We start from the raw sequence: 25,022 nt of genomic DNA, 5'->3' as shown, positions 1-25,022 counted from the left end.
TTTGTAAACCATGGAGCCAAATCCTGCTTCTGTTAGGTCTTGGCAGAGCTCCCCAATGGGGGACCCCACGCCCAGAATGCCCACGTCTCTGTCCCAGCTAGATCTTGGAGGCTGAACTTCCTCACTCCTCCCAGCTGCAGCAAAGGAGGGGTACAGATCACCGGGGGTTCCATGGTTTGATCCCTCTCTGCACTGCGCGGCCAGCCCTCCATGGGCTGGGAGCGGGATGAGAAGGTGCCCAGCCAGGAGTGTCTTCCCCTGTAGAGGCTGATCTAAAGGAGAAGCAGTTGGGACTAGCCTTTTCTGCTCTCCCCCTCGGCCTGGGTGCCTTGGAAAGATGAAACTAGCCAAACAGCCCACGCATGGCCAAGGTTAAACTGAGTGCTGCTGGAAAGGAGGGTGAGTCCTAGGAGGACCATAAACTGGTACATAATGGGCCAGATTCCATCCCCCAAGCCCGGGAGTCAGTGTTCTAAAACCCAAGGCGTGAATTCGCTGGGCTAGGATGGGGCAACCTCACCCAGCAGAGATGCTGGCAAAAAGCCCACCCAGCAGAATCAAACCTCCCGGGGTGCATGTGTTGAATACCAACACCCCCACAACAGCTGTGCAGTGAAAAAACCCTAAGTCATGTGACTAAAAGGCTGGATTGGCTTTCACAGCTTCTAGTTGCCTGGTGCATAGGCGAAGTTGTTTTCATCATATGCAGCAGTGGTTCTCAAACTTTTTTCCCCGTGGACCACTTGAAAATTGCTGAGGGTCTCGGCGGACCACTTAATGATCTTTCCAAATGTTGTTTGTACCGTTAGCTAACTATTGCAAAGCACTTTGGATAAAAGCACTGTTTCAAAAAAAATAATAATTAAAGTTTTTTTATTTTACAAATAAAAGCACACAACTCATATCTTAATATCAGTAGTCTTACCTTTCTAATGCAATGGCTGTGCCTTCTCTCCGCCACCGTGGCAGCCCCTGAGCTGGGGCTGGGAAGAAGGGGGGGTCTCCCTCACCACAGCAGCCCCTGAGCTGGGGCTGGGAAGGAGGGCAGTCTCTCCCCGGCAGCAGCAGCCCTGGAGCTGGGGAAAGTCACCTCTTTCTCTGGCCACTGCAGCCCTGCATGTCCCAAATTCCCCCCACTCCCTTTTCTCACCCCACTGCCCCCTCCCTCCTATTCCCCCAAAGGCCACCACCTCACATTACGTGTGCGTCTTCTCCAAGGTCCAGGCACCTAATTAGTGGAGACACGCCTGCACGCCTCCACTAATGAGGTGTGTGGCCCTTCATTCTCTCATGTGCTGCCTCCCAGGCATGCACCTTAGGGGGAACGATCTGTGGACCACCTGAATGGAGCTCGCAGACCACTGGTGGTCCACGGACTACAGTTTGAGAACCTCTGATATACAGAAACAACGCAGAGTCCGGTGGCACCTTAAAGACTAACAGATTTATTTGAGCATAAGCTTTCATGGGTAAAAAACCCACTTCTTCAGATGGATGGAGTAAAAATTACAGATGCAGACATAAATATACTGACACATGAAGAGAAGGGAGTTAACTCACAAGTGGAGAACCAGTGCTGACAGGGCCAAGTCGATCAGGATGGATGTATTAATTCATTTGCAGATTTAACACCATTAATTTGGGCTTGAATAGGGACTGGGAGTGGCTGGCTCATTCAAAAGCAGTTTTGCCTTTCCTGGAATTGACACCTCCTCATCTATGTTGGGAGTGGGCTACATCCACCCTGATCGACTTGGCCCTGTCAGCACTGGTTCTCTGCTTGTGAGGTAACTCCCTTCTCTTCATGTGTCAGTATATTTATGTCTGCATCTGTAATTTTCACTCCATGCATCTGAAGAAGTGGGGTTTTTACCCACGAAAGCTTATGCTCAAATAAATCTGTTAGTCTTTAAGGTGCCCCCGGACTCCGCGTTGTTTTTGTGGATACTCCCTAACAGGGCTATCCCCTGATACTTCTGACACACAGGATTCAAGTTTGGTTCAATAGCTCTCAGCAACCCCACTATACACCAGGCCAGGGCTGCTGGGCCAATTTGTATCTGCTCCTCTCTCCATTGAGGGACCCCGATGCCGGCCCACCCCCTTGGCTCTGGGGGCAGAGTGTGGACACGGGCCAGCCGGCTCTGAGCCCTGGGACTCCTGCCAGCCTGGGGTATCCATCCAGGGACGCAACTGATGCGGGATCTGGGGCTGGCGGAGGTGGGATGCAGCCATGTACTGCCTGCTGCTCCGGGCGGAGGAGAGAGAGCCTGGGAAGGAAAAATCCCCGCAGAGCCGCCGGGGCGGGGACCGCAGCTCCAGGCTAGGCTCCCGCAGCTGCTCCGTGTCCCGCTCTGGAAGCGGCGGGGTTGCAGAGGATGCTCTGGGCACGGGGAGGGGAGACAGAGGGCGGAGCAGAGCAAAGCCGCCGGTCGGCGGGGGGCCACACCGGGCAGCTGCGCCCCCGCCGCCCCAGGCTGTTTGCAGGTCAGGCGCCCCTTCCCCCCGGAATGCCCCTGCAGACCAGGCACACGGTGGACCACTCTGCACCAGGGCAAAAATGTCTTCCCTGGTTTCCTGGACAAAGCTGGGCGCTGGGAGAGCACGTGGGTGGGTGACTGGACAAGCTGCGTGTGCCAGAAGCAGGCCTGGGGCTCTGTATTGGCCTCTGCGGTGCAGGTGGCAGGGATGCTCTTTCTTAGGATGTGCCAGGACCATACCCACGGTGACCGCGTGGCCTAATGGATAAGGCGTCTGACTTCGGATCAGAAGATTGAGGGTTCGAGTCCCTTCGTGGTCGGTTGGTTTTTTTCCCCTCGGAGAAATGTCCTTTGCAGAACCAGTCTTTGCCCATGCAAAATTAGCTGCTGAAGGAGCGTTTAGTGCACCCAACTGATCTCAGAGGCGCCACTAGAAAGCCGCGCTTTATGCATTGGCATAAGTGGAAGGCTAATCCCAGTGAAGTTTTATATAGGGTCCTAGTTTGAATTACAGAGCCTAAGAGAACAAATAACACACTTTTCAGAGTAACAGCCGTGTTACTCTGTATTCGCAAAAAGAAAAGGAGGACTTGTGGCACCTTAGAGACTAACCAATTTATTTGAGCATGAGCTTTCGTGAGCTACAGTAATCTCTCTGGTCACGCAATCACAGACATGAAGGTCGCTATCTTAAAACAAAAAAACTTCAAATCCAGACTCCAGCGAGAAACTGCTGAATTGGAATTCATTTGCAAATTGGATACTATTAATTTAGGCTTAAATAGAGACTGGGAGTGGCTAAGTCATTATGCAAGGTAGCCTATTTCCCCTTGTTTTTTCCTACCCCCCCCCCCCCGATGTTCTGGTTTAACTTGGATTTAAACTTGGAGAGTGGTCAGTCTGGATGAGCTATTACCAGCAGGAGAGTGAGTTTGTGTGTGTATGGGGTGTGTGTGAGAAAACCTGGATTTGTGCTGTCTTCCTCTGTAGACCACAGATCAGAACTTGCTGATTTCTTCCTTTCCCCTCGGAAGTTGTTAAAGAAGGACTAGTTAAGAAGCATTAGTTAGCACCCATGATGGCAGGAAAGGAGACATCAGCTTTAGTTATAATGAAGGAAGATGGTGGGGTGGAGAGAGGACTCCCACCAGGACAGGTTTGCAAGAAGGGGGAATCTAAGAAGTTTGGGACTGTTGCCAATGAAAACTACATGACTTCTAGTTCTATGCATGCGCCGCAGACCCATAATAGTTTATCACTAAAGATGAAGGGTTGGCAGTGCATTTGGGTAGACCCACTCTAGCCCAAACTCTCCACCTTGGGAAAGTCCCATGTTGGGTAGCCCGCTGTCCTGTTTAATTTCTTTGGCACAGTGCCTCTGACTGTAATGCCTTCATCCCTAAGGAGTATTAATTAGCATAGAAAAAGTATGAAGCACACTCTGTTGTGCACTTTTATAGGTCCTCAATAGAGAGCTGAACTTTCATTGTAGCCTAACTACACCAACATGATCACACTTCAAAAAACCATTTGGAGATCAACTGGGGACCTGGGCAATCTCTGTCAGCCCCAGATATCCCAGATCAGATATCCGTGAAAACAGCAAGTAAAAAATAAATGTGTCTGTTGGGTCAGGGAAGGCAAAGTACGGAACAACACTGAGGTTTAAAAAAACAAACCACCTGGGCACTCTGATTTTAGGGATATTTCCATTTATCATTCCCAGACACTGGTTTCCTAATGGACACCCAGATTTCTATGTCCCACTTAATAGAATAAAGCACTAAAGATCATGTGAGTCTTGAAGCTCCTACAGCACTACAGCTGCCCTCTGAGTGACATTATCCTATGGAATAAGTGTTGGGCTTTCAGACCTGGTGCTGCATGAGGATTAGTGAGTCAAGAAAGGACGATGTAAACTGGAAACTGGCTTGTGTGTCTTGTCTGTAAAAATCCTTGGTCTATGTAAATAGCAGGGTGAAGCAGAGTGTCCTGAGGGAATTGTTAACTTCAGGTCCATCTCTCCCCCCCAAAAAGATACTTTAACAAGTAATAACTAAAGGCCACAAAAACAGACCTGTAAAATAAAAACTGGATGGAGCCAGTGGGGCTGACAATGAAGAATAGATGACAGAAGTAGACAGGAAAAAATAATTTTTAGCAGGTCAGAAACTGGGACTGGATGGCTGGGGGATCACTCAATAACTGCCCTGTTCTGTTCATTCCCTCAGAAGCATCTGGCACTGGCCACTAACAGAAGATAGGATACTGGTCTGATCCAGTATGGCCGTTCTCTTATTCTTAGGATAAGCAAAAATGTATTAAGTTGTCATGATTTATGCATGAGAATGTTTTAATTAGGGGGTTAGAGTACATAGGTACACAGATGAGGTAACTAGGTAAACTGAGTCTGTGCAAAATTTTGGGACAAGGGATAAAATATAGGTGATGGACAATAGGAGAGTGGAGAAGACCAGAGATTTGGAGAATTGCCCTGTCCCCAGGAGACTTAACTTGTTCAATGATCTTTCTTGCCTGACCTGCTTTAGTACGTATTCATAGGTGACAACAGCATGGTCTTAAACCATACAAAATAAAGGCTAAAATAAACTGTTTAAGCCTAAATTGAAATGGATCTTGTTTTTCACCCAACAGCCCCAATCTTTAGGGTAGGGTTGGAAGGACTGGGTCTATTGAGGCCCCAAAAGTCTGCGTGCAAGTTCTGAGCTGAGGCTGTCATGGACTTGTATCCATAGAAGAGATCTCTTTTTGTGGGGTGTGAAAGGACTGCTCCCACACAAACCTTTCCCAAAGCATCCCACATTTCTGGAGGTTCAGTTGGTGTGACACTATACCCCATATTCTTCATAGCAATATTATGAGTATGGCATAATCATGATGTATTTCATGCAAGATAAGTATGTGAGATATCATTGAAAAGGTTTCAGAGTAGCAGCCGTGTTAGTCTGTATCCACAAAAAGAAAAGGAGTACTTGTGGCACCTTAGAGACTAACAAATTTATTTGAGCATAAGCTTTCGTGAGCTACAGCTCACTTCATTGGATGCATGCAGTGGAAAATACAGTGGGGAGATTTTATATACACAGAGAACATGAAACAATGGGAGTTACGAGAGTGATCAGGTAAGGTGAGCTATTACCAGAAGGAGAGAAAAAAAACCTTTTGTAGTGATTGAAAAGGTTATGATTTACTGAATATGTTGATCCTATTTGTATGCTTGGATCATTTTTGTATCTGAAGTTAGGAATATTGACTGTGTATTTGTATTTCAGGTAGTTATTCCTGGGCAGCACCCACTAGGCAAAAAGCTCTCAGTCTAAATGACTGGCTGGCAAGGGCCCATTCAAGTTGGATGGCCCATCAGGGGAACACTTGGCTCTGAATGGACCATGGAAGACACCGCTCTACATCTAATGGGCTTTCCTGTAAACATTCTAACTAAATTATGGGTAATGGCTTCTGCTATGACTAAGTGAAGCAGCCATGGGCATGTGACTTGCCCATGGACTCTACAGGAACATGTGACCAGGTCACCTGGTGCTGGACTCCATCGTGGGATGTCAGTGTTTTTCCACAGGCTGGCGTGGGACCCAAGCTTGGAGACAAAGGGTTCTCACCCTATGCAAAAGCTATTTAAGGCAGTGGAGTGACATAATCATGGTTCTTCACCAACTCCCCACTCAAAGAAAGACTCCTGGAAACACCTGAGGGAACAAAGACTGAACTGGGGGAAGTGCTGGACCCAGGCTAGAGGGATTTTTAGCCTGTGAAAGGAACACCTGGGGTTTTTAAGATGTAAGCAAGTGCAGGCTGCTTGCATCATCATTTAGGATGAGAATTTGCTACTTGTATCCAATCTCTTTAGTATATTAAGCTTAGTTTGCTTATTTTGTTTGTTTGCTAGGTAATCTGCTTTGATCTGTTAGCTTTTAAGTGATTATAAGGGACAGAAATCTTTTGTAGGTCATGAACTTATTTTTGCTTTGTCTAAAACCAGTGTGTGGGAGTCATAACTTGGGCCAGAAAGCTGTTGCATATCCTTCTCCACATTGAGGGAGGTGGCAAATTGCATGAGCTTACGCTGTACAGACCTCTGTGCAGTGCAAGATGCTATAATTTTGGGTTTATACTCCAGAGGGGGGTGCATGCCTTAGCTGTGCCTTCCCAGGCAGGGGCTGGTTAAGGAACCTCTGTGCGTGTAACTACAGCTGGATGGGTCTCTACCTGTATGTGTACTGGAGCCTGGGAGAGGGCTTGGCAGGCTGGTCACAGCAGTACAATGTATAGGGAGCCCAGGCTGGTGGGTCAGGGGGGTTCAGTGGTACCCCAGTTCCAGGTGGCAGCTCAGAGGAACCTGTTACAGTTGGCTCTACAGAGATCATTAAAACTGATGATGTTGAGGAACTTCCTGTTTTGTTTTAATTGTTCTCAACATAAAGCAGAGGTGCACATCTCTGGTTTATTTCTTCTCCATTTAACTTCAGTGACTGGGTAGAAATTCCACTCCTAACCACAGTTGACCTGCTGCTGGCACAATTGCAGAGCGGAGGCTGGGTACTGGATTTTGCTTGCTGGACTTGTCAACCAGATTGTAGATACAATTTGTCAAGGTGCCTCCATCTATTCTTCATGCTTCTGATTCTCTTCTATGTAGGAGAGTTTATGGTACTGCTTGGATTTTCCTCCTCCCCACCCATGCTGACTTTAAAATGTATGGGTGAAAGCATATAGCTCAGAGTTAAAAAAAAAAATCTCGCATGGCTGGTTCCTTCCATTTAAAAGCTTGCTTTGTTACTTCTCATTGTTTTTGTGACATTGGCAGAGCAGATGTCCACTCATGCCAAGGCCCCTAACCCTCACTGAACACTGGCACATGCATAGCTGGAAACCAGTCTGGCTAACCTTTGTGTTAGTATAGGTAAAATAGATATTAGAGTTATAAGAATATGTTTAGTGTTTGAAGTGCTTGTAGGGTGCTGCACATGTTAATCTTTCTTAACATCAGTACCCCATGTTAAGGTTATATTAAGTGTTTGTGTTGTAAACCTCGAACTATTTAATGCTTCTTCCCTGTTTGAGTTACATAATGTAAAATAAAAGGAGGACTTGTGGCACCTTCGAGACTAACAAATTTATTTGAGCATAAGCTTTCGTGAGCTGTAGCTCACGAAATAAATTTGTTAGTCTCGAAGGTGCCACAAGTCCTCCTTTTCTTTTTGCGGATACAGACTAACACGGCTGCTACTCTGAAACCTGTCATAATGTAAAATACTGGTTTTCTTACCAAAGGTGTTTGGTCCTACACACAAGAAGGTCCATTGAAACCAAATGATCCGTTGTGAAATATCAAAAGACAAAGACTTTGTGCTGGTGGAGAAGCAATTAACTCCTATGAACAGGAGATGTGCACAAGGCCTCGTCCCATCAGTTTGAACTTGGACGGGAATAAAAATTCCTGGCACGAAGGAACTGTATCCATATGCTGTTTGGACTTCCCAGAGAGGGCAGGACTTCAATCAAAGCATAAGCAAAGGATTTCTGGCTGTTTAGCTTGTGTTAGCCCCAGGGGTGAACAAAGGAATTGAAATGTGATAACTTTTGGAGGGGCATGTTCTGTGTCCCTGCCGCGGCCCTGGGGCTGAAGGAGCTCTGGGCCTCTGCAGATTATTGGGGGGACAAGGCCTGCCCCTTCTTGCCCCCTCTTGTGCACACCCCTGGTTAAAGGATCTATAGAGCTTGCATATTACAGCAGTTTTCTATCACCTTTTGGAACCCAAGACTAGCTAATTTGTGTATGTATATTTACCTGCTTTAATCTTGTAAATAACTAGTTTCTTTTTCCTAGTTAATACATCTTTAGTTAGTTAATAATAGGATTGGCTACAAGTGTTCTCTTAGGTGAGAGATCTAGGGTGCACTTTGACGGGTTCCCCCTGGGGTCCTGCCTGGAACTGGAGTCAGCCGTCCTGACTCACCAGCCTGGGTTTCTACTCACACAGTACTGCTGCCAAGCCCTCTCCCAGACTCCAGTACATACACAGGTAGGGACACACCCAGCTGTAGTTACATACACACAGGTTCTTTAACCAGCCCCTGCATAGGAAGGCACAGCTAAGGCACTACTCCGTTCCTAAGGCACGCACCCCCCTCTGGAGTGGAAACCCAAAATGATACCATCTTGCACTGCACAGAGAAATGTACAGCGTAAGCTCCTGAAATTCACCCTCTCCCTCAAATGTGGAGAGAGAGATGCCACAGCTTTCTGTCCCAAGTTATGACTTCCACACACCAGTTTTAGATAAAGCAAAAATAAGTTTAACAACTACAAAAGATAAATTTTAAGTGATTATAAGGAATAGCAATCAGATCAAAGCAGATTACCTAGCAAATAAACAAAACATGCAAACTAAGCTTAATATGCTACATCGGTCAGATATGAATGCAAATTCTCACCCTAAATGATGATGATGCAAGCAGTCTGCAGATTCTTAAGGCGCAAGCTGAACTGGCTTGCAGCTTAGAAACCCCAGGTGTTCCTTTCACAGGCTAAAAATCCCTTAGCCTGGGTCCAACACTTCCCCGCAATTCAGTCCTTGTTCCTCAGGTGTTTCCAAGAGTCTCTGTGGGTGGGGAGTCAGTGAAGAACCACAGTGATGTCACTCCCCAGCCTTAAATAGCTTTTGCATAGGGCAGGAACCCTTTGTCTCCAAGCTAGGTTCCCACGCTAGCCAGTGAAAAAAACTCTGGTATTCTAAGATGGAGTCCAGTACCAGGTAACCTGGTCACATGTTCTTGTAGAATTACACTGGCAAGTCATGTGCCCATGGCTGCTTCGCTTAGTCATAGCAGAGGACATTATCCATACTTTAGTTAGAACGTTTATAGGAAAGCCCGTTAGATGCAGATGGGTGTTTTCCACAGTCTGTTGTGAGCTAAGTGTTCCCCTGATGGGCCATCCAATTTGAATGGGCCCTACCCAGCCTATCATTTAGACTAGTGGTTTTCAAACTACGGGTTGCAACCCAATACTGAGTCACGGAATCTAAGCACTGGGTCACGGTGGCTCTGGTCAGCACCGCCGACTGGGCCGTTAAAAGCCCTGTTGGTAGCACCCGGCTAAGGCAGGCTAGTCCCTACCTGTTCTGAAACCATGCTGTACCCTGGAAGCGGTCAGCAGTAGGTCCAGCTCCTAGGCAGGAGGGCCATGGGGCTCCATGCACAGCCCCTGCCCTGAACACCAGCTCTGCACCCCCATTGGCTGATTCCTGACCAATGGGAGCTGGGGTGGGGGCGGTGCCTGCGGGTGAAAGCTGTGCAGAGCCACTTTTGTGCCTCTGACTAGGAGCAGGACTTGCTGCTGGCTGCTTCTGGGGCACCATGTGGTCTGTGGTGCCAGGAGAAGCAGGAAGCCTGCCTTAGCACCCCGGCTGCACCGCTGACTGGAAGCCGCCCAAGGTAAGCCTGCACCCCAGCCCCCACCCAAACCTGGAGCCCCTTCACCCAAAACCCCTCATCCCCTCATGGTGGACCTTTGTAGGGGCTGAGGGGGCACACAGAACCCCCTAGCATGGAGGAAAGGTGGTGCAATGTGGCATACAAACCTAACCCAAGGCAGGAAAGAGTTAATGGGGTACTGGAGATGCAATCCACCTGCTCTGCAACACCAGGGAGGTATTAAAGAGGAGATGAGAGCACTGTTTTGCTGCTAAGAGGCAGGTTGGGTGAGCAGGTGTAGGGTGGGTGCTCATGGTGGCTGGGCCCAGGGAGACTATGGGTGGTCGGGTATCCTGGAGGAAAGGGAAGAGTTGGTTTCTTTATGCTTGTTGTGGGCTGGTGGGTGGGAACCCTGGAAGGGGTAGAGCTGTCAGATGCCTAGCTGGAGAGCTACAGAGCTGCAATCTGGGAGGCTTTAGAGAGTGTGTGGAGCAGTGGAGGACCCATGAAGTTGGAGTGGCTGGTGTGCTGCTTGATGCTGTGAGAGGGTGCTCTAGTAAGGCTGTTCTAATCCAGGTGGGAATGGGGGCAGGGGGGCAGACAGAGCACCTGGCATGGGAGGAGAATGGGGGACACGGGAGTGGGTGGAGGCAGGAGATGGAGGATTCTGGTGAGGTGATGAGAAGGGGGTGAATACAGAGCCCCTCTCAGGGGGACTCTGGGAGGGGGGGAGTAATAGGGGCACACACAGCTGTGGGGAGTAGGGTCATAAACAACCCCTGGTGGTGGTAGAAGACTGAAGGACCCTGATCTGGGGGAGGGGGGTACACACACAACCCCTGCAAGGAGGGAATTGGGGGGCTTACAGGAAGTCCCTGAAATAGAAGGCAATGGGAGGGTGGCACTTGGGGGAATGGAGGATACATCAAGGACTCTGTGTGTGCAATGATCTCCGCCCACAGAAGCTATAAAGTGTGTGACCACTGACCCTTCCCCCAATAATGTTAAGTTTTGTGTGTGTCTGTCCATCACGCTCAGTTTTTACATGAAAAAAAATTTGCTTTAAAAATGAGACAGGATGTAACCTTCAAAAATCATGTGCAGTGCCTTGAGAGAGTTACAAGTAAAGTCCTCATGGCCAGATCTCCAATCTCCGTGAATGAGGTGGCTAGTGATATAGTTCTGTTGACAGACTCTCTATTATTTAATATGAAAGCAACGCCAATAAAATAGAACATATAAAATAAAAAGAGGATAGCTTATCCCTGTAAGACAGATGAGATCACTCACTGACTAAATCTACTACATCTTGGTCTGTAGTAAATAAAAAGTATTCTGATATCCTTTCCAAAATAGTTAGTTCTTAAAGTTTTTCAAATAGTTTTATTTATTGTTCCTGGAAACAATAATTAGGCTAAAAGATGCCTTAAATGTGTTTCAATTAAAATGTTCTCTAACTAAAATGATGACAGAGAGGTTTAAAACACTTGGGGTTTTTTTTTTTTACAATTATGAAAGCAACCCTTCTCTCTAGAGATGACACTTGAACCCCTAATCCCTAGGTTTGGAAGCTAGTGCCTGTATTAGGCCACTAGAACTGGGTGAAAAGGAGTTTGCATTATTTGCCACTTGATTCCTCATATTGCTCTGAAATATAGTCGCATGAAGATTTTTGTTCTTTCAAGTCCCTTTTCTGCCTTGTGCTGACACTAAGCCCGGTTGGTCCCCTTCTACTGCAAGTAGCTCTTTATCTTTTGCTTCTTCCAAATGCATCTGCAAGAGTCTTTACTCAATTCGTTTTTGGTACCAGGTAACTGCTTTCATACCAGAGTGACAGTGACCCAGGAGCCAGACAGCACATCTTTCCCACACCTAGCTCACAAGAACAATATCCCAGCCCTTTTCTTTTTCTTTTTGACACTTTCACTAAAGAAAGCGAATCACCCTGAGAGTAACAAGCTCATTTCTCTGTGAATGTTTAACTCTGGGTGGGCATTTGGACATAAGCCCTTTAAATTGTACATGGCCTGGCTGGGCATGATGACTTAAGTGTGTAGCACATCTGTGTACGCATTCTCTGTCCTGAAGCTTTCTTTTTCATTATGCCCACATCTGGTGGCAAAATCTTCAAAGGCCAAATTCTGGGTAGTTTTCATGTTACTTCCTTAGACATGCATTTGTAGCAAGACAATGCCAATCGCCTCTTGTTTTCCCCTCTTATCTTCCTCCCCACCTTTCTATAGAGACGCTGGGCTGACATCATGCACTTCTCCCAAATGCATAGGGTTAAATAAGGGCTATAATAATAGGACCTATTTCTCATGTATAGGGATCAGTTCTGAATGGGTAGAGGAGGGCAGGATGGTTATGTCTGTGAGCTAAACTCTGCTTTCCCTACTCTTCTGGGGAAGCTGCTTTCTCAGCCTGGCATTGAGGGGACCAAATGTGCACAACTGCTTCCTGGCAAATCACACTTCAAAACAATCTCCATGGCCTTTCCTCTAGACAATCTCTTTAACACACTCCGCCTCATTTTTCCCATTGAACACTTTAACCTTTCCAAAAAGAAAAGGAGTACTTGTGGCACCTTAGAGACTAACCAATTTATTTGAGCATGAGCTTTCGTGAGCTACAGCTCACTTCATCAGAGCTTTCCATGCTAGTTGGAAATTACCTCCATTAAAATAAAATCGACCACGAAGGGACTCGAACCCTCAATCTTCTGATCCGAAGTCAGACGCCTTATCCATTAGGCCACGCGGTCCCATTAGATAACGGAAGAGCAGTGATGAAGAGAACATGTATCCTAGCCAGCAGCTGTTACTTGTCGCCTGCATCGGGGATCCTTGGAGGTAAGAGCTGGGGAGTTCCACGTATTTATAAGGATCCTGCCATGCTAGTGAGAGCTACGCCTGTGCTGCGAGGGAAGCTCACAATACCTTTTGCATCTCTTCCGCATTTGTACTGGGTGTGGGGAAAAACTCCTCCTCTGAGCCCTTTAAAAATGCATTGGCCATAAAAACAATGAATTAAACCCCAAACCTGTTTTTAAGTTTTATTTTTTGTTCTAGGCAAACCCTCGTTTGCTTTCAGAGATTATTTCAGTTCATTTAGCTTTCTAAGAATCAAAATAACGATTTACACCCTACCGTAGGCTACTCCCGGCTGTGCTCCGAATTGAAGGACTAATTGTCCTGGTGTAACAGTAAAGGTGATTGCCCAGGGTTGTGACAGTCACCCGGCTTCTTATTAGTCAAAGCTCACGCCAAGAAACTGATGGATAAAAATATTGCCCTTCTGACTACCTTTAGGGAGGGAGATGGAACGTGACTGATGGTTTGAACCCATCTACCTCTGTGGCGTGTGCACCCAACTGGCTGGTGCTTTCAGCCAAGCCGCCTTTATTGCTGCCCGCCCTGGGAGTTTTCCACGGGCACAAGGTAAGCCGCTGGCCGTGCACTGGCGAATGCAAAGCGGCTCGCTGACTCGCGGGATTCGAACGCCTGACTTACTGCTTCACACGAGAAGGCTCTTTCCGCGAGACCACGGAATCGCTGCGGTAGCCGCCGGCGCCCTGGGCTAACTAGTATGTGACGCAAAGCGCCGTAGCCGCGCTTGGGCTCGCGCGCCAGGCTAGGGCCGGGAGGGCAGCCGCGTGCCCGCCCCTCCCCGTGCCCTCAGGCCCAAGCAGCCAGCGCTTTACTAACCTGTCCCTTTGTGGGCAAGGGGACGTCACGCTAGTCCGGGCAGGCGTTGTTCTTCCGTAACAAGGCCAGGGAAGGAAAGCTGTTTCCCCGTGGCTGATTTCAGGAGGGGCTGGGGGGTGGGGAGCGCCCGAGGAGACGAGGCTGATGTTAGGGGTTTATGGAGGACAAGTCCAATGGTTTCTTAGCGGCAGAATATGTAGAATACCGAGGAGAAATAAAGTTCGGCCACCACAGAGTTAAGGAACAGTGTGAGACGTCTCTTTTCACCCAGCCCCAGTGGCCTAATGGATAAGGCACTGGCCTCCTAAGCCAGGGATTGTGGGTTCGAGTCCCATCTGGGGTGAAAAGCTTTTTTCTTTTTCCTGTCTAAAGTAAACCATATCTCCATCTCTAGGTGGTGTCTAAATTCCATTACTGGCTACAGATTTAAACCGCACAGCATGATCCTCTTTGTTGGTCTCCAGTTTTCTCAACAGATAAAAGGTAAACCAACAAGGGACTGTGGATCTGTGTAAACAGTTCCTGGCAGACTGATTACCCTTTTCCAGCACAACATAGTATGATGCCAATCACTGTGTCTATGAATTACAAACACTCATGCACATTGTGTAGAGAGTTGTCACTTTGGATGGGCTATTACCAGCAGGAGAGTGAGTTTGTGTGTGGGGGGGTGGAGGGTGAGAAAACCTGGATTTGTGCTGGAAATGGCCCAACTTGATGATCACTTTAGATAAGCTATTACCAGCAGGACAGTGGGGTGGGAGGAGGTATTGTTTCATATTCTCTGTGTATATATAAAGTCTGCTGCAGTTTCCACGGTATGCATCCGATGAAGTGAGCTGTAGCTCACGAAAGCTCATGCTCAAATAAATTGGTTAGTCTCTAAGGTGCCACAAGTACTCCTTTTCTTTTTGCAAATACAGACTAACACGGCTGTTACTCTGAAACACATCATTCAAGCCCACTAGGTTTTTTGGGGTTTTTTTTTATGCTAATCCCCTCTGGTGTGAATTTTTGCTCTTGCTAGGAAAATAGCTCTATTCAGCAGCCACCTTCCATCTTAAAATCCTTTTCATGCAGGTGAGCTTTGCTTTAACCTCAGCTCTCATTTTTGTTGCCCCCCCCCCCCCATTTTAATGAGCATTAAATAAGTTTTCGGTCTTCTTCCGTCTCCCTTCTCTGCAGTGGAGGTGAAAGAGGCAACCAGATCCTCCCTTCACTGAGGGGTGAGGGAAGATGCGTGGCGTGGGGTGGCACAGGACCTGGCTATGCCTTGAAGGTGTTCAGGGATTTGGGTGTCCTAGACAGGAGCCTGCGCGCTGTTGAGGTCTCACAGGGACCATGGTTGCTACAGGAAAGCCTGCGAGTTGCACGGCAAGGGGGAACCGTCTCTCTGGGAGGCCCCAGCTGCCTTCCCTGCATGATCCTGCTGTCTCCAGATTGTGCGGCTTCCATCCATTACATCCCTGACGCTTGGGCACTAGGCACAGAAGGACAAAGGACCCTGAGCCCTCGGGACAGCAATCGCTTCAAAGGGACTAGAAGCAGGGATGCCTTTTTGAAGGGGATGGGCCAACTGCCTCTGGAGAATAGCAGTTTGGGCCTGGCTAGTGGACCATGGTAGTCTCAGTGCTATTCCACCAACGCCCCTCGCTGCGCCATTCTAGTAGAGCAGCTTCCTATTTCACTGGTCCTACCCCTTCACTCGGGGCAAAACATGCTTTTAAAGCAGTGGTTCTCAAACTTTTATACTGGCAACCCCTTTCACACAGCAAGCCTCTGAATGCGCCCCTCATAAATTAAAAACACTTTTTAATATATTTAACACCATTACAAATGCTGGAGGCAAAGCGGGGTTTGGGGTGGAGGTTGACAGCTTGCAACCCCTATGTAATAACCTCGCCACCCCCTGAGGGGGTCATGACCCCCAGTTTGAGAACCCCTGGGCTAAAGCTATAGCAGAGAGAGACCAGTTCCTAGCAACAGGTTTCAGAGTAGCAGCCATATTAGTCTGTATCCGCAAAAAGAAAAGGAGGACTTGTGGCACCTTAGAGACGAACAAATTTATTTGAGCATAAGCTTTCGTGAGCTACAGCTCACTTCATTCTTTCCTTTTTTGCAGTTCCTAGCGCTAGCTCCTTGCCATTTCTGAGCTCAGGGCGCCATCGTGTGGCTTCTTGATTCACTCAAGGAGTTTTGTGAAAACTTTATTCTCTCCTATTGATTTTTTCCTTTTCTGTTTTACATGGACGGGTTCACTGGCTGCTATTCAAATGTGTCCTGTTTTCCATTAACCATAAAAGCAGCAGCCAAGGCATGCCTCTAACAGAGCTCGGGACATAGCCTTTATACCCACAAGGCACTTTAATGGCAACCAAATCAATCGAGTGCGGACATCCTTTACAGCTGAAACTGCCTTTGCTGCTTTTTTTTATTCATTATTTAGACTCTGATAGCGCCCACAATATGCTAGGGGTTTCTACAGCCCTAAGCAAATGTAGCTCCCTTGCTCTGAAGTGTTTGTACCCTCACAATTACGGTACTGACAACCACAAATTGTACAAAAAATCATGAGTTTGGCTTTAAAGCAATGTCCTTAAGAAAGCCCCATGGGGTGCCTCTTCTTTGGTTTCTGGGCTCTGAGCCTTTCGTTGACCCTTGCTTCACCTTCTCCAGCTTCTTCCCCCCCACCAGTCATGAGGGCTATACATTTTTTTTCTATTTAACAAAAGCTGAAATTCTGATGTAATCACTAGTTTGCAGGAGATGGGATTGTAAAACACCAAATGTTACTAGACTTGTGATAAAATCACAAGAGCTGGCACCAGTTACACCAGTGTATGTAACTTTATTATAGGTCATTTTTCATGCAAGGATGACAAATACGCCCATTATGCTCTTCTAACCCCCAGATACCCACTGTCAGCTGGTAATTATGTTTGCCTTTCTTGAGTGAGGAAAACTTAAGTTACACTTCTTTGCTTGAAAAGTTCATCGAAGTATCAGTGAGAGAAATGTGGCTTTATGTTAACGGAGTGAGCTGTATAATAGCTCCTCTGACTTCACGTCACAGAAGTGAGGGTTCAAGTTCTTGATGTACTGCAGCAGTCTGGTAAAATGTTAAACCTTTTACTATACCAAACTCACCCTATATGTAAGGAAATATGAAGATGATGCCAGCAAACCTCCTGGGGACTTCAGTGCTGCCCTAGTATTAAAATAAACTGATTTGAAAAGAAGGGAAATAAGATGCAATTAAATCATTCACGTCCTGGTTTTACCCAGGTATAGCGTTCATGTATGTGCATACATTTGGCTGGAGTAACTTTGAGAAATGGAAAAGCTGTGCTGTGAGAAAACAAATTAGTCTGTAGGGAACATACTCTCTCCTAAAATCACTTGAACTATAGCAACCCCACAATCCCTGGTTTAGGAGGCCGTTAGGCCACTGTGGGCACATACAAGTGCTTATCTTCAGTTTCCCTTAGCAGAGTTTGCCACCAAAAGCTATGGAAAAAAAGAGCCAGTCAATAATTCATTTACAGACACAATTCCCATAGAAGTGCATTAGAAGAGCGTAAGACTGGGCTCAGCATCTTCTCATTAACCATCCTCTGCATGGATGGTGCATGAACTGCTTTCTCGGGGAGGCTAGCCCCCAGCCCGCCCCCTTCTGCTCAAGACCCTGCCCCTTCCACCCCCTGGCTAGAGGCCAGAGCACTGCCCCCAGCCCTGGAGTGCCAGGAGGGAGCTAGTGGAGTGGAGCCCTGGAGTGCACAGCGGTCTGAGCCAGGGCCACACCACAGGAAGGCTGGAGCCATGTTGAGCGGGAAGCAGGAGGGAGGAGCTGGGGGTGGCGCATGGCAGGGCCACGCCTGGCTGTTCAGGGATGCACAGCCTCCCCCAGCCTATGCTACCCACTGCCCATGATCCCAAAGAATGACCCCAACAGACAGACTCTGTGGAAGATAGTATTTTAGACACATTCATTTGCAGATTTTTTTAAAAAATCCCACCTAAAGCATAGCACCTAATAACTCCAGTCCAAGGTCAGGGCCCCCCATTGCTAGATACTGCACAAAGTAGTAGCAAAAGACAGTCCCTGTCTCTGACATCTCTTAAGCAATCATCCTTCTGATGGAATGCTTACCAGGACAATTTCATAACTTATTTTAAAAAGTGCACAATTGTTAATTAACACTTAGGATCAGCAGACTGATAGAATGAGCGAGCTGCTTAAAAAGTAAGTATGAACCAGAATCTGTTCTATCCAAATATGAACTAGATGATTGTACTTTACATTGGTAGATTAAAAACATAAGAACATAAGAATGGCCATACTGAGTCAGACCAAAGGTCCGTTTAGCCTAGTATCCTGTCTTCCGACAGCAGCCAATGCCAGGTGCTCCAGAGGCAATGAACAGAACAGGTAATCATCAAGTGATCCATCCCCTGTTGCCCATTCCCAGCTTCTGCCAAATAGAGGCTAGGACACCATCTCTGCCTATCCTAGCTAATAGCTATTGATGGACCTATCCTCCAAAAAAGAACTAGATAAATTCATGAACCCTGCTATAGTCTTGGCCTTCACAGCATCCTCTGGCAAGGAGTTCCACAGGCTGACTGTGTGTTGTGTGAAGAAATACTTCCTTTTGTTTGTTTTAAACCTGCTGCTATTAATTTCATTTGGTGACCCACTAGGTATGTGTTATGAGAAATCTAACAAAACCTAACTCATGTATATTCTGTTTAACTAAAGTTTAAATAACGGGATGTAAGGCAAAAAGAATCTCACCTTCACCTGACCGTGACACTTCACCAGAAGAGTTTCTGCTTGTAGCAGAGAAAGACCAGTAACAGCAGCCGAAGCTTGCTAAAGTATCTTGGCAATTACTAATACACTTTTTTTGTTTAAATCTCTGGGTGTGCAACTTTTCTGCTTAAAGGCTAACTTACTTGCTTCCACAGAAGCAGGGATCGCTCTCACACATGAATACAAAAGGGTCTACAGTTGGGGCAGGAGGAATTAAAAAAAAATTACGGCAGAAGAAAGCCTAAGCATTTGGCTTTCTTTTAAAGCATGGACAATTTCTCTGAGACATTAATATTCTACTGCAAATATTGTTAGTGAAAACCCACTTTACTAAATACAAGAAAGCTCATGTTAAATTACATTTTATTTTTACATGTTTTAAGCAAAGACTTTTTTAAAGACCGTTTATAATTTGTGTATCCTCTTCAGTTTCCAGGCCAATGTGTTTAAAAATACAACATCCAGGGAATTTTGTTGTTGTCTTCAATCAAAGTCTACCCTCCTGCTTTGTTTTATAGTCGAATGAATTTTTTTCTGTCGCAGTCGTTCACGATTCATTTTTTGCACCCTAAAAACAGAGAAAAGGTGCTTTAAACAGCCTACCCCTAGAAACATTTAAAAACAACTATTATTCCACACTTGTCTTATGATAACACACACCACATGTTCCTAGGTGCTGTACATGCATGCAGGGAGACAATCCCTGCCGTTTGGATATTGTAATCTAAGTAAATTGCTGAACTATAATGAATTATTCATGCTAGGATAGGAGTGGAAAAATTTCATGTCTCAGGGTGTAAATTGATTATCACAGAGGCCAGGAAGGAATTCCAGCCCTTCTCACCCCAAAACAACATTACACACTTGGCCATAGGGATCTTTCATCTTCCTTTAGAGCAGTAGTTCTGAACCTGTGGGCTGCTTGTGGCCCAATCGGCATACAGCTGCTGCCCATTGACATCCTCAGTGCTATACAGATAGTCTATATACTGTGTGGATGTGGCCCATATAGCAAATAGAAAGCTGCATATGTGGCCCGCCGTAACAGTAAATAGGTTGAGAACTGCTGCTCTAGAGCATCAGGTATTGGTCACTTGTAGAATGTGGATACCAGATTTGATGGACCAGTGGTCTGAGCAGGTATGAAAAAAGTTAGTGGCTAGCACAGTATAAAGTTACATTAAAACACTCCAGGTCCAGAAGTGATAGAACAGTGCTAGTTACATAGAATGATCTAGCTAGAGCAGCCCTTCCTGATCCATTGCCACCCTGCTGTAGCTTTGCTACAGTCCCTCCTAGCATCACGATAGCCCTGCCGAGGGAAGCCTATCTTTAAACCACCTGCAAATTCCAATTGGATTGTATCTGGATTTTGTCAGGATAATCCAAATCTAGTTGAAGTGGAGCCCCATTTTTGTTTTATACCTGGCTATAAGGAGCTGGGAATTCTCCTTGGATACCACACTGGATTTCTGAGTAGCCTCCTTAATCATGTTTCTGATTTTTTGCAAGCAATCTGCCAGATTCTTCATTTGGTAGCGACTCACTTCAGAGTTTATGATCAGCTCGCCAGATTTATTTATTTTATTCTTGTGCTGGGGAGAAAAAGAGAGAAAATACTTGACCATGAACACTGTTACAAATGTATCATTTACTGGCACAGAAGCTGTGATAGATATGGCAATGTTCTACAAAATCTTGGGGAAATCTATTGAATTAAGTTTAAATAGCTTTGAAATCCATTGTATTATAAATACAAAATGTATGTATTATTGTGGGACTGTATGTGACTTCTTTAGGGGACACATGTGGCCAGCATCCGCCCCGGGGAAGTGTTATGAGCTTCAAAGGACTATTTTAAACAATGTGCCAGACAAGAAGGAACTTTTGGGACAAACATGGTTAAGTGGGTTTCCTAGGAAATAATGGTGTAGAAAAGAATGCAAATTCCAACCTCTGGACCCAATTTTTTGAAGCTGAGCCCTGAAGAAAGAACCATAATCTGATGCATTACCTATGCACGGTCTCTGAGGATCAAAGACACAACCTGCATAAAGGAAAGGCTAACCTATGCATGTGTGTGCTAGGTTTAAGCTGTTATGAACTTGTAACCACAGAAAACCCCCTCGTGGGGTCTGAAGGTCTGATCACCTGCCAGAGCCCTTGATGAAGTTGGGAGTGATCTCTAGTAAGCTTAGAAGCATGTGTGTAGGTTTTTAATGTCTTCTTTGCAATGCTTTCACTTTAAGAATAAATGTGCTGGCTTGGAAAGGACTGTTTGGTAATTTATAACTGTGAACAATGATGCTGTTTATAGCCTCTGAGGAGAAAGCAAAGCAAGCCTGCTTAGGCAGTCTGACTTGCTGGGGAAATCACAATGTAGGTAGGGAACTGTGCAGCCTGAAAAAACTGAAGTCCGGAGAGAGAAAGATGCGGGTCTCCACCCAAAGGAGGTGATGGCTGAGGAGCTGCAAGCCTAGACTGGGTGCCCTAGCCCATGAGCGGAAAATACAAGTGCAGTTGCCCTCAACTGTGACAGAAGGTTGTAAAGTTAAACAAAGTGGTTGGAATGGGAAGGAAAAGGTTGACAGTTACCATCACTGCTATTTTCTGCCTCACATCTTCTGCAATCCAATCTGCTGATGCCAAATGGAATCTAACTTCTGCCTTACTATTCACTGTGATTGGAAGACAGAGAAGGGAATGTTTAATTCATCTCATGCAATCCACATTAAACGCAGCTGGTGATTAGATTGCCATGACGATTCTCATTTGAGTGCGCAGCAGGATCACAGCAGTTTCTTCTTTTTACACCCTTTTCCTGCTCTTCTCGATGCCACAGTTAAAGAAAAACTCTACCTAGGTGTCTCTCTGGACCTCACCCCACTATCTGATCACCAGGGCGTTATCAAATAGCATCTAACTGCTACTTCCAATTACAAAGACTAAATCGCTTAATACTTAATTAAAAAAAATTATCCTGATATTTGCATTTATAAAAAAAGTTTTCCTCCATATGTTATTAGTAATTCCTTAGTTAACTGGAAGTTGGTGTATTTTTTTTTTAATCTGGTTTTAAAAACTCTGATTACTTTTTGCATGTTTTCTCAGCTTGTATCACGAAAACAGACTAGTTAGTTTCACTTTCAGGTTCTCGTGCATTGCAGAGCTGCACAGTTCAAGTTGCAAACACTGTAGAGACCTGTTTTGTTTAAACAAAATTGTTTCTATTGGAATAAAAATAAATTATTAAACATTTCTACTGGTCTTAAGTTTTGCAATGACTTCTTTTTACAACACTTAAATTTTGGGTTAAGCTTGGCAGGTCTTAATGTCCCTTTAAATGTCTTAACTATAATGAAAAATGAATAACAAGCAGAAAGCCATTCTCAAATTTGATTAGGATTTTTAAAAAGCATTGGAAATCCAAGTTTTCAGGTTGTTGTACAGTCTATATATTTTTAAATCCATAGAATATTTTTTGTACCTTTATTAACATTCTGGCCTCCGGGTCCACTGCTCCGGCAATAGGATATGGACAGACAGTCTAGAAGACAAGAACACAGGAGTACTTAACCCCACAGCCAGATCTACAACTAATCACACAGTAAGAAACTATCTAAATCAGTGTCTCTCAACCTTTCCAGACTACTGTACCCCTTACAAGAGTCTGATATGTCTTGCGTCTAGTTTCACCCCACTTAAACTACTTGCTTAGAAAATCAGACATAAAAAGTGTCACAGCACACTATTACTAAAAATTGCTTACTTTCTCATTTTTACTATATAATTATAAAATCAATTGGAACATAAATATTGTACTTACATTTCAGTGTATCGTATAGAGCAGTATAAACAAATCGTTGTCTGTATGAAATTTTAGTTTGTACTGACCTTTTTATCTAGCCTGTTGTAAAACTAGGCAAATACTGATGTACTCCTGGTTGAGACCCACTTAAGTGATGTGGGGATGGGGGAGAGAATGCAAGTTGAAAGTTGAGATGGCCAACTCACAATCCATATTGACTAGTTCTGGTAGAGTTAACAGACAGCTCCTCAAGTGGAAAGGTAGCTGCAATAAATACGATCCTCTGAGGTATTTGATATTTCTATGTGTAAACCCACTGTTTTTTTGCAAGGAAGCATGCTTACAGATTAGATAATCCGTTAGGGCATGATCCAAACCCTACTGAAGTCAGTGGAGTGGGTTTTGGACCACTACTTTATTGCTGTTAATCCCCAAAATGAAAGTTAAAGAATTCCATCTTATCCCGCCCCACCAAAATACTTTTCTTGCTCAGGTTCAGAAAGGCTTTAACCATTATAGGCAAGATTTTCAGTCTCATTGCTTTATATTAAAATACTTATCTGCCATATGCAAGTCATTCTAAATTTTAATTGTCCTTCTGCATTACATTTCCTCCACCTATCCCATTTTCTATCAATCATCATATAGCCTCTCTTCCAGCTCTTATAGTGTACAAAATAAACTCAGGATTAATGCAGTTTGTCAGGTTCCTCCCCTCTCTTCTTTCAGTCATCAACACACCTTGTGCACAAAACTTATTCTATGATTAATTCCTTATGTTTATGGGGAACCTTTCAATGCTAATGGAAGCTGTAGAAATTAATACTTTGCTAATGACTTACTACTTTGCTTTTTGTTGCTTTTTGTTGTTTCTGCGCAGGTAACTGAAATCTTTTAGATTTTAATTGATTTACTGGCAATAAAACCCCACTGAAAGCAACTTGGACAAAGAAAAGGCATTTCTCTTATATGCTAGACTTACCCATAGGAATATCAGGAGAAGTTTGTTTTGTCCCATCCTATAAAATACACACACACAATGAAACAACTGCTGTTTGATGCTCCAGAAAGCATTTTTGCAATAAAGTCAGTCTCCAGAGCACAGTTTAGAAGAAAATATAATTACAGAAGCTATTGCTACATAACTACTCTATCTTTCAGAAAACGACATGTTCGAAATTGCTTTGTGAAAACATCCCTGTAATCTGTTGTATATCCTAGACCTAGAACTATTCTTTTATCTAGTGTATGCATCTGAGAGTGGGTTGCTGCAGAGGCCTGGTTTATAATTCTCATTTTTGCACCTTTCACCTGTGGTATCCATGCTGGATATTTTCCTCTTTCCCTTGTGAACAGATTAGCTCATGTTGTCTCACACAATCCTGCTCTATAGGCTCTTTCCACACTAGCTGTTTTTATGGTCTATTTTAGTCATTTGTAATATGCCATCCAGACATTCCATACATCTTGTACTAGTACAGCCTCACCTTATCCCTCTCCACTGCTCTCCCTTTTTCCATAATGAAGCTACATGTCACTTGATGTTTTTTCAGCTTCCCACTGGAGAGTGACATCTTTGCCAAGACAGACACCACAACCAAACTATCATCACCAAGGATGCTGTTACTCTCTTTTTATCTTCGGCCTGGTCTACACTGCCACTTTACAGTGCTGCAACTTTCTCGCGCAGGAGTGTGAAAAAACACCCCCCTGAGGGCAGCAAGTTTCAGTGCTGTACAGTGGCAGTGTAGACAGTTCTCCCAGCGCTGGGAGCTACTCCCCTCATGGAGATGGGTTTTTTTACAGCGCTGGGAGAGCTCTCTCCCAGCGCTGATGCTGCGACTACACCCCTGGTGCCGGCAGCGCTTTAACGTTGCTAGTGAAGACAAACCCCTTAGAGTCTTCTGTTTTTTGTTGTTGAGGTTCTGCTCCCTGTAAATCCCAGCACAGAAACAGGTCCTCAAAGTAACTTCTACAGCCAGGAGACATCATATGAAGCTGTGCGGCAAGGCTGTTTCTCTAGCACAGGATAATGTCATGGGGCAATGGCCCAGAGGGACCATTCTGAAACTACCCCACAGGCACCACGTAGCTGCTAAAGGGTGATTTGCTTTGAATAAAACAAGGGCCAACAACAGTTGCATATAATTTGACATCGCCTATTATTTGCTGCCCCTACGACCCCACATTGCACTCAAGCCACGCCCATCATCTTCTATTACTATCAGGCCCCACCCACGGCAGTCTGACCACGCCTCTGTCCCCTCCCACTTCTATCAGGCCCCACCCATTGCACTCAAGCCCCACCCAATTCAATTAGATTCCACCCGTTGCAATCAAGCCACGCCCCTCAACCGCTGGCCGCGCCCCTGCCCTGACGTTCCGCCTCCTCCCCGCCCTACGCACTTGGGTGCCCTCCGCGGGGTCGCTTCTGGCCTGCTCCAGATAGAGCCTGTCCAGGGCGTATTCGCTTCGGAACTCGGAGCTGGGGGCGGCGCCGGCGGCGGCGGCGGCTCGGTGTACGATTCCGGGCGGGGTCCGGGCGGGAAGCAGCGCCGGCCTCGCTCGGCAAAGGCCCCGCAGCACGCGCGCCGCCATCTTGGGCCCTTTGCGTGCACTCCCCTTAGGTGTCCGCCGTCTGGCCGGGAAACAGCAACTGCGCTGTGGGGGTTCCGGGGCGAGTTCCCCCCGGCCCGTGCTGCTGTGAGTGCAGGGCTGCGGTTTGCAGGGTGGGAGCCGCTGCGGACGCTAGGGGCGCC

At 45.9% G+C, this 25,022-nt stretch overlaps 2 protein-coding genes and 3 non-coding genes across 5 annotated transcripts in view; 2 read left to right on the top strand and 3 right to left on the bottom strand.

Moving 5' to 3' along the window:
- The window catches only part of LOC142069038 (5-hydroxytryptamine receptor 3A-like), a 35,740-nt gene extending 22,019 nt beyond the window's left edge, over positions 1-13,721 (bottom strand). The window contains exon 1 of the mRNA XM_075119264.1: positions 13,643-13,721. The gene's annotated coding sequence lies outside the window, so the exon portion shown is untranslated. The remainder of the gene's footprint in view (positions 1-13,642) is intronic.
- Positions 2,728-2,800, top strand: TRNAR-UCG (transfer RNA arginine (anticodon UCG)). The gene has a single exon. It is a non-coding gene; the product is annotated as a tRNA-Arg (tRNA).
- On the bottom strand, positions 12,627-12,699 carry TRNAR-UCG (transfer RNA arginine (anticodon UCG)). Its single transcript has one exon. It is a non-coding gene; the product is annotated as a tRNA-Arg (tRNA).
- Positions 13,722-13,912: 191 nt separating the features above from the next.
- TRNAR-CCU (transfer RNA arginine (anticodon CCU)) lies at positions 13,913-13,985 on the top strand. The gene has a single exon. It is a non-coding gene; the product is annotated as a tRNA-Arg (tRNA).
- A 4,816-nt stretch (positions 13,986-18,801) lies between these two features.
- MRPL58 (mitochondrial ribosomal protein L58) lies at positions 18,802-24,898 on the bottom strand. Its single transcript, XM_048817903.2, has 6 exons — positions 24,670-24,898; positions 23,246-23,282; positions 21,943-22,002; positions 21,051-21,133; positions 19,881-20,050; positions 18,802-19,023 (listed from the first exon to the last, which is right to left on the bottom strand). Exons 1-6 carry the CDS (start codon positions 24,859-24,861, stop codon positions 18,939-18,941), a joined length of 627 nt encoding a protein of 208 aa, XP_048673860.2. The 5' UTR covers positions 24,862-24,898; the 3' UTR covers positions 18,802-18,938.
- Positions 24,899-25,022: the final 124 nt, after the last annotated feature.

The sequence above is a fragment of the Caretta caretta genome, chromosome 14 (genome assembly GCF_965140235.1).
Source record: "Caretta caretta isolate rCarCar2 chromosome 14, rCarCar1.hap1, whole genome shotgun sequence".
Taxonomy (NCBI): domain Eukaryota; kingdom Metazoa; phylum Chordata; order Testudines; family Cheloniidae; genus Caretta; species Caretta caretta.
Note: the sequence above shows the minus strand (reverse complement) of the source record. Positions and strands in the feature narration are given on the sequence as shown.

Coding starts and splice junctions, on each gene's coding strand:
- MRPL58 (XM_048817903.2), bottom strand. CDS start 24,861: ATGGCGGCGCGCGTGCTGCGGGGCCTTTGCCGAGCGAGGCCGGCGCTG. Junction 22,003..23,245: donor TTCTCCTGATATTCCTATGG/GTAAGTCTAGCA, acceptor CTTGTCTTCTAG/ACTGTCTGTCCATATCCTAT. Junction 20,051..21,050: donor GGCAGAAAATAGCAGTGATG/GTAACTGTCAAC, acceptor TTTTCTCCCCAG/CACAAGAATAAAATAAATAA.